This window comes from Pygoscelis adeliae, unplaced genomic scaffold (assembly GCF_000699105.1).
Source record: "Pygoscelis adeliae isolate BGI_AS28 unplaced genomic scaffold, ASM69910v1 Scaffold290, whole genome shotgun sequence".
Lineage (NCBI taxonomy): Eukaryota > Metazoa > Chordata > Aves > Sphenisciformes > Spheniscidae > Pygoscelis > Pygoscelis adeliae.
In genome coordinates, this window is record NW_008823965.1 from 753,240 (window position 1) to 767,821 (window position 14,582).

Genomic DNA, 14,582 nt, shown 5'->3' on the forward strand with positions numbered 1-14,582 from the left:
AAAACTGTTATGCTTCAGTCAGGGCCAGCCACTTAGAGCAGTTCCTCACTGCATTCACTTCATGGCCTGCTTTAAGTTAGTGTAATAAAAAATGTGCTGCGCTTCCTGTTCCTCCTTGAACCGTTTGTGGGTTCTCTCATCCTTGAAGTGTTTTAGGTCCCTAATTTTAAATCTGCTGGTAGGCAAAGCCATGTATTTAACGCTAGCCTTCTTTCTCCCCGTTGTGGTGACTATCCCGGTGGCTGCTCTTTGAGTCTTTGGGGTGAGTCAGTGTCCGTTTTCATAGATTGAACGGACTGTGCCAATTCCAGAAACTTTTTTTTTTTCCCCCCTTACTGTTTACTGTCGCACCATCTACCTCTGGGTGGAGGAAGGAAACGTCTTGGAAATTACACCAAAGATGTATCCAGTAACTGCACCTGTGGAGGTTGCATTTTAATAAGGCTGCTCAGGTGCTTGGAGTTTGTCAGTTCTTCATGCCCTGGAGCTCTGTTTGTATCTTTTTCAGGAACGCAAAACTTGCTTTGCGTTCTCATGCTGTAGACTAAGAAATGCAGGCATTTCATGAGGTCAGAGGGCACGCACGCGATCCTGGGCGTTAGCTGATGGGGTCTAATTTTATTTTTGGGGGAAACAGTAGTGTTGCATTCAGTAGTTCATGGAATGTCTTTTCCATTTGACCTTGCAAAAAATGCACTAGTATCTGCTGTTTTGACTCACTTAATTTAGTCTGTTTCCCTTGACTTGTTTCTCTTCTTTTCCTGAGACTGAGCAGGTGCTTGATGCTACCCTCCTTACAGAGAAGGATTTATTTTCTGTTCAGTAGTTTATGAAGTACTTTTAAGGTTCTCTGTGACTTTCATTCTTCTTTTACTGAGATGGTGGACCTAATTTAATGTCCAACGTGAATAGCATCATCTTGCTTTTAAACATCTGTTCTTTTCCTATGGGAGTGTTTTAGTCTGGCAGACACTTGAGAGAACTTGTAGCTAATGTAACTGAAAATTGCTGTGCCTATACAACTTCTTTAAGAAGAAAAAAAGAAAAAAAGTTTTTTCAAATGGAACTGGCTATGAAGATGTACTGCTTCTGTGGTGTCCTGGCAAGGATCTGCTGCTTTTGCCCTCCTGCTCTGTGCCTGCCCTTTAATTAAAATTGGTAAAATATATTTCACATAAACCACTGAACTGATTTGGATGCAACATAAAATATTTTGATAGTTGTACTTGCAGGGGTTTACCTATATTTTTGTAACAAAACAACAGCTAACAGCTGCAAAAATTGGGAAGTCTCTGAAGCATGATCTTGGGAGGCAGAAGATTTCACGGAGTTGCTAACTAGTGTACAGCACTGTGAAAACAGCATTTAATTCAGAGTTATATGAAGGAGATGTTTATTGTTGGGGTGTTTTTTACTGTACAGGACTGTTTGTTTTCTTTTTTCTGAAACACTCTGGACTGAGAAAAGCTATCAGTGAAGCATCTGATATTAAACATTGATACTTGCTTTAATGACTTTAACAATGACTTAAGCTTTGGGGTTTTTTTTAATTGATTGTATCTTCCCTTTTGTGCGTAGGTATGGGATTTCATTTTTAGTTACTTGATTGGCTTCAGGAGTATGAAGATTAAGATTCAATTTAAAAAAAATTAAACAAAACCAACACTTCTCAAAGCTGTTGCCATTCTTCTTCCTGCTTTTAAAAAAGTGACTTGTTGGCTAATATTAAATATAAATCTTAAAATATCAATTCTGCTTAGTGGATCTGTGACAGGATCACGACACAGGAGAACCTAGATATGACCTCATTAAAATCAATATATGTTCAGAAATATTTTTATAGATTTGAAATAAATATATGCTATCAAAGTATTAAGTTATAGTTTTCTCTGTCTTGCAAAAAATTGTGTTTTAAATTTCCTCCAGACCTCAAAATATGAAGTGTCAGTCTAAAGAGATTGAAAACTTAGTGTCTGTTGTTTTCTAACTGATTGATCTTTGGTTTTGTCTCTAATGCTCAAATACTTTGTAAATGCTTCAAGGGAACATGTATTTAGCATTTTCTTGCTATTTAGATAGAAAGGATTTTTGATTACTTCATTATTCATTACTTCATGAATATTTTGGGATGAAATGCCTTCAAACTAGTGAGAAAGCCATCAATTTATTTTAAGTTCTATACTTACGTGCTTTTTTTCTCTCCCTTCCACACCCCGCACCCTCCCCACTTCTCCTTCCCCAGCGAGCACTTGTCCTGCTCATTCACCTTCTTCTTACATGGAGATAGCAATGTTTGCACCAGTGTGGAAATCAGTCAGCATCAACCTGTGTACCTGCTTAGTGAAGAACACCTCACTCTCGCCCAGCAGTCTAACAGCCCTTTTCAAGGTAGGTTTTGCCAGTCAGAAGTGAGTATTAAAATGGATCAATCCTTTGAGCTGCTCAGAATGAGGACTTCTGGCAAAGACTGGGAGTGGGAGCAGAGGCGTTATCTGTTTTGTATTGATTGCGCGTTCTCCCTGAACGTCCCCTGGCTTGACATAGTCAGAAGCCAGTTGGTGTGTCTCAGCTCTTCTGCAGGTGGATGATTTCCATATTCGTCTCTTGGCATGCAGCCAAATAATTTGTCTTCACGACACAATAAACTTAACTTCCAAGTACTGTCCTACTGGTGACTTAATAATTTGCTTTTTCAACATGCTTTATAACCCCCACAGATCTTCATCAACCCCTCTTTTAGAAATCCATTTCTGACTCAACGTACTTAACCTATTCACTCCCCCTACCCTTTTTATTTGGCTCTTCCTTGCCTGTAAATTCCTTTGGTTCCACCAGCAGATGCAGGCTATGCTCTCGAAGACAAAGGAGTGATGGGGCCTGAGTCTGGTTAGTGGGCTGTTTGATCATTCCCTGTCTTAGACAGACTTGTGTTGGCTATAGAAATGGGTTCTCCTGCATGACCACACACTACCCTTGTTTATTAATGCTTAGTGTCCAAACTTGCTTTTTTTGAATGCAATTTAACAGCAGCTGTGCTTTCCTAATATGAACAAGACTAAACATGAAACAGATTACTTCCCTGTATATACATTGTTGTTGTAACTGTACCAAGCAGAACAAAAGGATGAGGAAACACCTTAACTCTGTCAGAATTTGAAATAGTGTTTCTTTATCCTACCTGTATGTTAGAGACTCCTTGCTAGCCAAGATGAAAACTTGCTTGTTGCTTGTTTAAATAGATTAATTTGTAATTGTCATTGCAGCACCTTGATTCTTACAGTACACATACATTTAACAATGTGTACCTATTACCAAAAACTTGTGCAGTATAGCAAAATGTGATTAGGGTGCATCGGTGCAACAACCGATGGTAAGTTGTTTATCTGGTGTGGCTGAAATAACAGTAATGCTGTTTCAGTGGGGAGGAGTGAATTTTGTTTAGATATAATCTCCAATGTATTTTTATTTATCTTTTTAGTTATTCTAAGTCCCTTTGGATTAAATGGCACGCTCACAGGGCAGTCCTTCAAGCTTTCCGATTCATCGACAAAAAAGCTGATTGGTGAATGGAAACAATTCTATCCTGTCACATCTAACTTGAAGGAGGGATCTGAGGAAAAACAAGAAGAAATGGATTGGGAGGATGATTCTTTAGCTGCTGTTGAAGTCCTTGTTGGTGAGTACTCTGATTACCTCTTAATTACTGAGATAAACTGGCTGGTTAGGTCTGCAAAATTCTGAATGCAAGATGACCCCGTTTTATTCTTTTTGCAACTATTTGTAACTGCTATTGGTCTTTTGTTTTTCTGTTTAATGCTCAGGCCTATCTAAAATGAGTTGCTGCTTAAAGTGGGTTTTGCAGACCTATTAGTAGGAGGTGTTTTTCTTTGTGCCCTGAGAAGCAAGACTGTTTTTAAAATTAAAAAAAAAAAAAAAAGGATAATCAAAACCGCCTAGACTATCCCTGTTGACATCTGAGATGCATCAAAAGCATGTTGTACTGTTTCAGATTCTGTGCAAATTCAAACAGAACAGACGTGCCTTTCAGGGCTGTCTTCAAAACCACAATCCTGGAGAACTTAATGTACTCAGGCACTGCATTTATCTGCTGCTGTTCCTAAAATCTAAGCCCCTGAGACACAGTAGTTTGTTCCTCTGCTGTGGGCTATTGACCTTTGATTTGCCGACTAATGTAATCATTTCTCTGTAATGAGTGTTACAAGCTTGTATTGCAGTGATGGCTGGAGACCCTGATGATGATGGGGGGGGGAGTATTGTCAGTTTTACGTGATAGTAAAAAGTATGTTCTCAGTCTTCTTTATAAAACAAAATGGTAGAAGCAAGTAGTAGCATGTAGATGCCAGGGCTCTCTCTGCCTGTATATATAAAGCCCCTTTTATTCATTCACCCAAATCTTCTGTATAAAGCAAATCATAAAGTAATAACGAGTGTGACAACAGAGACTTTTTGTCCAAGGGTAATGCTTTAGTAGGTAGAAAGGGTAGGTAAACTTATGAGTGACTGGTAAAATGATCCATTTGTTGATGATTTTAAATGTAAGTTTTTGCTAAACAACTGTAAAATTGACTTGCTCTTTTTTCCAGCTGGTGTGCGAATGGTATACCCAGCATGCTTCGTTCTAGTTCCTCAGACAGACATCCCTGCTCCTAGTACTGTAGGGGCATCTCACTGTTCAACTACTTGCTTGGGTGTCCACCAAGTGCCTGCTTCCACAAGAGATCCTGCCATGTCTTCAGTAACTCTGACTCCACCGACATCCCCAGAGGAAGTTCAAACAGGTATAATAAAATCAGCTTCTGCATGTGGGAATTGATTTTGATGGCTTCTCCTTTAAGTCTACCAGTGTTTGGAAAGGATTCAGATGTTCTCTGTACAACTGACTTGTTACCAGAAATCACACTTCTTTAGTCATAAGTCTGTTGTAGTAAAGACAATTTTTATTGTTCAGTTGTGGACAAAATTAACTTCAACACTTCTGTAAGTTGCTGAAATGAGGACTGCTTTTGTACCTGATGTAGTTATCCAGTACTTTAAATTTCTGGGGTCAAGTTCTTGGTTTTTTTTTTTTTTTTCCTTCTCTGTGTAATGTTTGTGTGTATGTATGTATTCTGGCATAGCTTTATAAACCTCATTGTGCATCTCAGTCATTAGTGAGCAAGGTGATGTTTGCAGCTTTTTTCACAGTCCAAGGAAGATTCTTTGTAGTTAAGTTTCCAGTAAGGCTGTGTGCCATCTGAACTGCGTGTGAGTAGTGGTTATGGTAAACTGCTTTAAGTCAGAGCGGGTAAGGGTCACTGATAGTTTCAGGTGGCTTTACATACCGTTTTTCTTGTGCAGAAAAGGCTTTGTTTGGTTTTTTTCCCCCAAGGTCTTCTGTTCCTTAGATTGACACCCCCCCCCTTTCTTTTTTTTTTTTTTAATAATACTGTTAAATTTGCTAACAGGTAGCTTTGCTCAAGTTATTTTCTTTTTCAGGTCTATAGTTTCTTGGAAGATAAAAAATAGCCAGCCCAGTTATAACATAAACATATATGGTGCTCCGCCCCCGCCATGAGAGGGAACCATGTTATAATAATCTACTACTGTACCTAAATTTTCTCTTTGTTTTTATTTCCTAACATTGAGTTAAGAAGATACTTTTCTTCCTAAGATGTTCCTGTGGTGGTTGAATTAGAGTAATAGTGGTTGTGAGTGTATCGCCTCATTGCCTAAAACTGTTTCCTCTGATGCTGCTTTTCAGTTGATGCTCAATCTGCCCAGAAATGGGTGAAGTTTTCTTCAGTTTCTGATGGATTTATCTCTGACAGTACTAGCCATCATGGTGGCAAAATACCGAGAAAGCTAGCCAATCAAGTGGTGGACAGAGTTTGGCAAGAATGCAATATGAACAGAGCACAGAACAAGTATGTACTCATTTTGTGAAGATAAAAATACCCATGGTATCTTGTGTGTTCGTTGTAGAAAGTAGTTCTGGTAAAGATGCTTTGACTGCTAGTAGAAGGTGCTTTACTTGTAGTAATAAAACATTTTAGAGGAGCTAATTTGTTCCTAACTAGTCATTTGTTTAGTTCTCGGTTTGATATGTTAGTAAAAGGCTATTTATAATTTCTTTGCTGAATCCTGTGTCACAAAACTGCTCTTGAGGTTTGACAGAAGATAAGGAAAGAACATATGTTGATCCCAAATAACTCTCCCGATATTGAATCGTAGGAGGAAGTATTCTGCTACATCAAATGGTTTGTGTGATGAAGAGACAGCTGACAAGGTAGCATCCTGGGATTTTGTTGAAGCCACGCAGAGGACAAATTGCAATTGTTCAAGGTACAGTACTTGGCAAACCCGCAGTCCAACACTGTACATGGAGATTGAAGTGCTCAGGAGAGGGCTCGTGATGACTCCTTTAGGAGTAATTAAGCAATAGCTGCTTGTAGAAAAGCTGTAACAAAATTTGTATCTCATATCCTAAATGTCATTGTAGGTCTTGAAACTCTGCCCAATACAATAACGCAGAGGTTTTATTCAAGTGAATCGTCTGAGTGGACCTACTGGCAGTTCAGTGACAGTTCCCAAGTCTTGGGCTGGAATTCCTTAGGCCTGTATATGGGTAGAAACTATCTCATGAGCAACTTTCTGGGGCTGCAGTGGAAAGGGAATGCCTATTTATTTAGGAATTAAGAACCTTTTCTAGAGGGCTGTGGCGTTAGCCTTGAAGGGAGAAAGCTGTTAATCAACAGCAAGATGATTGTAGCGTTGTGTCTTGATGAATGTGAAAAAGAAACCCAAACCTGCTTTACTTTTTGGGAAATATAGTGTTCCATGGGTGGTTGTATATAAAACGGCTTTTCTGTGTGTTGATTGCCAGTATATGGGTTTTTTTATATTAGCTGGGGCAAAAAAAAAAAAGATCAAAGCACAGGGGGAAAGTCTGAATTTAACTTCCAGTTTTTGTTATGACTTTTGTTTTGAAACTGTCCAATGACACAGACTGTTAACCCAGGTGTTTAAAATAAATGGAAACATTAATTTCAGTGAATTCTCAATTTCTGTACTTATTGAAGAATACTAACCTTTAGGTGACTGAAGCATTGCAAAGGTTTAAACGCTTTCTCCGATTTAAATGTTACACTGATTACCTTGCAATGAATATTGGAATCTTAAAAAAATAAAAATTAATGTCTGGAGGGTGTAGCATTTTGAAAGAAATGCTTTTTTTCATCCTTTATTGAAATGGTTGGTTTAAGTTCTGTGGAAATATTTGTGTCCTGAGAAGAGCTGGGAGATGGAGGAGGATTAAATATTCTGTTAAAGGAGAATTTAGATATGATAGCACTAGTTAAGAGAAAACAATCAATTAACTGTGTGAGGTGTGTATTAGAAATACGCAGTTGCCTAAAGAGAAATTGCAAAGACTTAAAACCCCTTATTGTTCTGTATTTTGAATTCTAAGCGGTGAAAAACGTGTATGTGTATGAGAGTTTAAAGTAAAAATAGACTTTGATAGCTCTTACCTTTTATTCCTGCCTTACCCTGTTTTTTTAATACAAGTTGCATGCTTCTTAACTTTCCTAATGGAAGAGTGGCAAAGAATACCCAGGCACTAAGGATGTACATGCAGTTCAATAGCTTAATCATAAACACTTCATTCTAGACTTGGTAATTCACATCTCTCATTCTGTCAGCTGATCTAGAAAGTTGGCATCTTGAACTTCAAGATGAAATGTTTAAGCTCAAGTGCATTTATACTGGAAAAAAACTAACTGTATTAATGCAGTCGAGACACTGAGTTTTTCTTTTTTCCACACTTGCTAAATTTGTAGGTAAATAGCTACAAAAGCTTCGAAATAGCTTTTGTAGGACTGAGCTTGGCTTCTAGATTCTTGATGTTAATTTTCCACTCCTTAACCCATGGAGACTTGGACAGCACTATTGGTTAGTATTGATGCTTGAATTCAAGAAGTCATTCACTAATTCATATGTTGTTCTACTGATTCATCAGTGTTGGCAGACGTTAAAAGTGACAACGTGTTCATGTGACTATCTATTTCTGTTAAAAGCAGTTCTAAAATACTGTCTTCAGTTATGAGGATTATGTATGTGTTTGGCTCATAGGATAGCTTTTCCAGTTTTTTTAAATGGTATTCTAAAATCTTGCGATGCTACTCAAGTCATTCAATTTAAGTTATGGTCAGAAAGAGGCAGCTTCACTTCAGAATGGTATCAGTGTCAGACTTCTATAATCGGCTGTTTAATGGCTTAGAAGCGGGTTCTTATCTAGCGGAAAAAGAATATGGTAGACATATTTGAAAGATTAATGTGAACTATTTTCCCCTATATTAATTCTGCAGGCACAAAAATCTCAAACCAAGAAATTCAGGTCAACAGGGGCAGGCACCACCTGTGGGCCAACAACAGCAAGCAGCTCCAAAGCACAAGACAAATGAGAAGCAAGACAAAGGGGATAAGCCACAGAAACGCCCTTTGACTCCTTTTCATCATCGTGTATCTATCAGTGATGATGTTGCCATGGAGGCAGATTCAGCGAGTCAGAGGCTCGTGATGACTGCACCAGACAGTCAAGTGAGATTTTCAAATATCCGAACTAATGATGTAGCAAAGACTCCTCAGATGCATAATGCTGAAATGGCAAATTCACCTCAGCCGCCACCACTTAGTCCTCACCCGTGTGACGTAGTTGATGAAGGGGTAGCTAAAGCTCCTTCTACTCCTCAGAGTCAACATTTCTACCAGATGCCAACACCAGACCCCTTGGTTCCCACAAAAACAATGGAAGACAGACTCGATGGCTTGTCTCAGCCTTTTCCAGCTCAATTTCCTGAAGTTATAGAGCCCACAATGTATGTTGGTACTGCAGTGAATTTGGAGGAAGATGAAGCTGATACTACTTGGAAGTATTACAAAGTTCCAAAGAAAAAGGATGTGGAATTCTTACCACCTCAGCTTCCAAATGATAAGTTGAGAGATGATCCAGTAATACCTGCTGGACAGGAAAACGTAACATCAGTTACAGAGTAAGTAGTGCTTAATACCATAGTAATAATGTGAGAAAGTGAGGAAACTGAAAGGCCAAAGGCAGTAGTTTCTCTTGACAAGCAAGCTTGTCACTAAAGCATAATGTTGTTCTCATGAGCTCGAGCAGTAATGCTGAGTGTGTGAGCATAACTATCTGTGCTGTCCATATACAAGAAGATAATACTCGTGAAATGTGAGTATGAAGCACAGTCAAATATGGAGTAAGACTTTCCAGCTTTTTCTCGTTAGAACTCTGATTTAGCAGATGGCAATGAAGTTTATTTTTCTACTATAAAATTAATCTGTAGCAAATTATGCCTATTTGGGACTTTAAGTCCCATCCATCCATCCGTGTCGTGTTCCGTCCCCCCCCCCCCCACAAAATAACTTTCTCATTTTAATATTTGCTTTCTTCATTATTTGAAGAAAGCATGGATGGTCTCGGCTGCAGGCTTACCCTATTAAAGATGAAGTTTCTTCTACCTCAGTTCTGTTCCTGTCTTATTCAGAAGAGCTGGTATTTAAATGGCTGATTGGAACAATGAGGAAGCTAATCTGGTTTCCTGGAATACGTTAACTTTAATGTAGGCTGCAACTGCTTTCTAATATCAGAAATTTATCTTTGGAATAATAACATAAACCGGCGTTCTTGCACATGGTGCATTCTCTCTGTGGTGTTGTTCAAAAGGCTTAAGGATTTGAGGTTATCATTCAAAGAAAACAAGTGACTGGTGTGTCTACTGTTACTGCTCTTGGACCTCAGATGGTATGGGGAGACCCTCGTTCATTAAATAAAGCTTGTCTAACTTGAAGAAATACTGAGGCAGTCAGACTAGATCCTTGTTAGAACCTCAGCCTTTGAGCTACAGGAAATGTATTTGAGAACACTTAATATTTTATTTTATTTTAACATAAGCTAATACTGTCTTGAAATAAAGTATGTGTCGTCTATAACTATTTAAAAAAAGTTTTTTGTTGAATAAATAAAATTTATTTCTGAAAGCTAGTGTTATCTAGCACCAGGTTTTAAAATGTTGTACTCTGCTGCTATCTGTTTCAATCAGGATAAAGGAATTGGTCACTTTTTTGATACTGCCTAAGTTTTGATAAATTATGGAGCTTCAAGGCAACGGAGGAAAAGAGTAACACGAGTGGTTTTAGTGTTAAAACTTATGTTTGAGCTCTGTTTTACTGCAGAATGAATCAACATGGATTTTCTTTACCAGTTAAAGCAAAAATAAACTCTCAAAAAAAGACCACCACCACCGAAAAAAACCCAAATCCCCACCAAACAACAAAAAAAAACCGCTGTAAGAACAAAATCTGAAACAAAACTACTTGGCCTTCTGGGTCGTGTCTCCTTTGCTGTTGTACTGCGTAAGAAATTCTTCCTGTCTTCCATCTTTTACAACACTTCCTTGTGAGGATATACCGCAGGAAAAGGATGGCAATGGGAAGCATTAGGTGCTGACAGGGCTGTTTAATAGCAGTGTAAATTTAACGTGATTGGAACCTGGATGCAGAGGTGACAAACTTTTGGCTTTGGGTTGTGATCGAGGGATAAAAAACGCATCTGAAATGCACCTGGAGTTGCCGCTATCAACTCTCACTTGCTGTTGATTATTTTTGGTCCAAAACCTACTTTTTTCCTGTTCAGGTGAAAGGAGACTCTTAATGTGATCACTATCAAATTAGTGAGGGTTTTTTCTTCTTTAGGAGTTAGTGTACTAAATCTGTGGTGTAAGAGTTGAAGGAGCTACTCGCAGGACTGAAGTTCTGTGTTGATTTTTTGTTTCGTTGCTGGCAGTGGAAAGCCATTGGTGGCAGTCACATTGACTTTGCTGTGTAGGAAAGCTGTGAGAAGAAGTAAATATGCTGTAGCTGTTGGTCTGTTCTCATACACATTTTCTTAGCCATATCTTCTGTGTTCACTGTTTAAGAGTTTACATAAGCTAGTGCACGTCTCGGCTCTTTCAAGATGTGCATTTATAGGATTTTTAGTGCTATTTTGGCCTTGGATTCATTTCAGCCAACCAGACAAAGAAAGATATGCTCTACTTCAAAATTTTCTTCTTTTCTGTTCAAGACATGGTCTTTCCTTGTATGGCTTCTAGTTTGATTTAACAACTTACTGAAATTTTTTCTTTTTTTTTTTTTTTTCTCCGAGAGTATCTGGCTATTAACTTCTCTTCCTCTTTGGTGGTCAAAAATACTGGAAACTGCTGCTTGCTTTCGCTATGTATTTTCCTGGTGTTTAATTCCTTGTTCCTAGAAGGTCATTCCCATCATATTTTTTTTTTCCTTTTTTTCTGATGGTAATTTTTGCAGGATGTAGAAAAGAGGAAATCCTCAACTCCATCGAGTGCTGCTCCAGACATAAATGTCAATGGTGCTTGACACAAGGCCACACCCATTGCGCTGTTGGGGCGGTCGTGCTGTGGTGGTCATGCTTAACACGAGATTTTATTGAGCATGGATGACCAGCACGGCTGGATTGGACAGTGTTGTTGGCTGTGAGGTGTTTCTTTGGAAACTTATTTCTGGGAAGTCTTTTGACAAAGTAAAACTGTTTCTGTGTCCTTTCTCATACCACGTAGTTGACAGGGATGTACAGGGCAGCAAGGAGGACTCTGAGGAATCACCGTGCCATTTTGGGTGCAGGTTGAAGTCTTTGAATTGTTCTATATCATGCTTTTCTTTCTTTCTGGTCTCTCAAAGGAGAAATGTAAGCCTATCTTATTCTAAACTCCAGATCAGTGTCTGCATCTAGGCTGTCGAAACCAAGCCCTACTAGTTGCGAGACACATTACTTTCTTAGGGGATAGCATTTCCTTTTGGATAGAGGCTTGAGAAGGGAAACAATAGATATGTTGGAACTTGTGTTTGAACCTTTGTAATCTTCATCCATGCAATGTCCCTTTTTCATTTCATGCGTGAGACTTCTGTAGATGCTTCTCACTGGTCATTCTGTTGCTGTTTGGGTCTTGGAGCAAGAAGAAATTGTGTACCCCATCAGTCTGACACTCCTGAAATACTTGTCTTGTGTGAAGGAATACCTTCCTCACGTGGTGCCTCTTGTACACTGGGATACATAAAATAAAGTTTGTTTAGGGGCAGAAGTTAGAGGGCCATACCTATAGCTAATAATCGTAACACGGTTTTCTACTTGCCAAGATCTCTTTTTGCTGGTGCAATGTTATATATCTGTGAAACTAATAATCCTGATACAAAGACTTGATTTCTGTGTACTCCATTTTTGGCTCCAAATGTTAAGAAAAGAAAAATGCTGACAAAGGCAAATGTGTTTTTATTATTCTCATTAGTAAATTAGATACTGGTGTGTTGCAAGCTTCATTTGTATTGACATAAGTGATATAAATGACTACTAAACATAGTGGCATTTGTGTGCTTTAGTAATGGTTATTGCTGGGGCTTTTTGGGTAGGCAGGCTTTGTGTACAACAGAGTGTTGGTCTCTTTGTGTTAGACGCAGCCGGGTATTGGGAGGGTTGGCATACTCTCTACATTTAAATGAATTAAATGTTCAGGAATTAGATTCTCTAAAATATGGAAAATTCAGGTTTAACCACTTCTTTCTGATCATTTGTTTGAACGTGGATGGGGAACGGCAATGAGTAATTTTTTAACCTGGTGAGTTTCTTTTAGTGGATATAGATAGTTTAATACAGTTGTACTTTATGATAAATGACAGCTACGACCTGGGATAAATTACTAATCTTTTTCTGAATTGACAGTGCTTTAGGAGAGATGGGCAGAATGAATCACGCTGCTGCTTCTGATGTGTGTAAGGAGGTTATATTAAATGCCTAATGATTTAATCTTTTTCCCCAAAAGTTTTCTGAAGCTGGGGTGGAAAGGAAGAAAGTGGGAAGGGAAGATGAAGTTGTTCTTGTAAAGGCTGTGTGATAGCAAAAATATTTCCACATAATAAATCATAAATAATATTTTGTGATTTTTATTTTTCTTCTGTTCAGATTAATGGTGCAATGTAGGAAACCTTTAAAGGTTTCAGATGAACTGGTGCAACAGTATCAGAGTAAAAACCAATACCTAGCAGCAGTAGCGACGGAAGCTGACCAGGAACCTGAAATCGATCCTTACGCCTTTGTTGATGGTGATGTGGAATTCTTATTTCCTGATAGTAAAAAAGATAGACAGAACATTGAGAGGGAAGCTGGGAAGAAACACAAGGTGAGTAAAGGAGTGAGGATACAAATCAGTGATAAGATTAAAACAAATTGCTTTAGTCACCAAACATAATTTAAATCCTCTGTGTATTTAGCAATACATTGATAAAAAATACTGTATTCTAGCAGAAATGATCAGTGAAACTATGCAGCATGCCTTTAACTACACCTAAAATTTTTTTGGCACACTGGTGGTTCTGTTGCATTAGGGTTTATGGCTTATACTGGGAGAATGCTGCTGGATCAGAACAAAAATCAATCTGGCTCAGTAGCCTTTCTATAGAAATGGGTGATAGAAGGTGCTTGGGGAAGAGAGGAAGAACAAGGCAAGTGCCTTGTTCATGTGTGAAAAGGTTTGGGGGTAGGTGACGTGAACTTTGACTAGTTGCCTGGACAGTGAATTGAAATTTCTCCTTTTTTTTTTTTTTTTGCGCTTTATATATATACCAACTATATGAGGCTTCTACTTAAAACAAGAGTACAACCTCCAAAGAAGGAGAAAATATAACTGCGTTGGGATCTTGTATATGAAATAAATTTGCTTATTAGGACTAGTTGTGTGTGTATGCATGCCTGGTATTGAGAGTTTCGTTCAATAACTAGTATAGTTAATGTATAGCATTTGATATCAAGTGTTTTTCAATAAGGTGTGGTAGCAAGAATCCACAGCTTGCTTTTTAAATTTATCCCCAACACAAAAACTAAGATTTACATTCTTACTTGTGCTCATCATCTGTGTGTTGCTAGCATGCTGTCTGTATTCCAAGCTTCCTTCTCCCTGAGCAAGTGCCACTAACCAGACCCCCAGACTACGCCTTGCTGAGCTAGAAGGCTAATGAGAACTTGATATTTCTGATATGTACAAGAATTCCCATAGGGAGATAAAATGCCCCCCATCTCCCCAATTAATTAAAACAAACTTTTCTACCTTTTTTTTTTTTTAATAGGCTGAGGATGGGACATCTAGTGTTACAGTTTTATCCCATGAAGGAGAGGATGCTATGTCTCTATTTAGTCCTTCTGTCAAGCAAGGTAAAGAGGCTTCCCCGCCTCCCCCATCTCTTTTAATTGTGCTATGTTAATGATCTCTTGAATAGTCAATAGATTCTAATAGGCTACTAAGTTTTTACTTTATGGTTTGTATTTCCCTGTCCCTTCAGAACTAGGAATCTGCTTGGAACACATTTTCTTTGTTGCACCTTGCAAATAAATGTTGGCTATAAAATCCAAATGTCATAAAATTGAAGGGACCTCACTAATGTAAGATAGTTGAATGGAACTGAGAACATACTTTTTTTTTTCCCTCCCCGCCCGCCCCCCCCCG

The 14,582-nt window shown here is 38.4% G+C and overlaps 1 protein-coding gene across 3 annotated transcripts in view; it reads left to right on the top strand.

The window, feature by feature from the left end:
- Positions 1-14,582, top strand: part of MED13 (mediator complex subunit 13) — a 56,597-nt gene that overhangs the window by 24,190 nt on the left and 17,825 nt on the right. The window contains exons 4-12 of one of the 3 annotated variants that reach the window (XM_009323935.1): positions 2,243-2,388; positions 2,836-2,886; positions 3,479-3,676; positions 4,605-4,799; positions 5,762-5,924; positions 6,232-6,342; positions 8,367-9,050; positions 13,046-13,262; positions 14,206-14,290. In XM_009323935.1, coding sequence (XP_009322210.1) covers positions 2,243-2,388; positions 2,836-2,886; positions 3,479-3,676; positions 4,605-4,799; positions 5,762-5,924; positions 6,232-6,342; positions 8,367-9,050; positions 13,046-13,262; positions 14,206-14,290 — 1,850 coding nt within the window. The remainder of the gene's footprint in view (positions 1-2,242; positions 2,389-2,835; positions 2,887-3,478; positions 3,677-4,604; positions 4,800-5,761; positions 5,925-6,231; positions 6,343-8,366; positions 9,051-13,045; positions 13,263-14,205; positions 14,291-14,582) is intronic. The other 2 variants (XM_009323943.1, XM_009323951.1) reach the window with 2 other exon arrangements.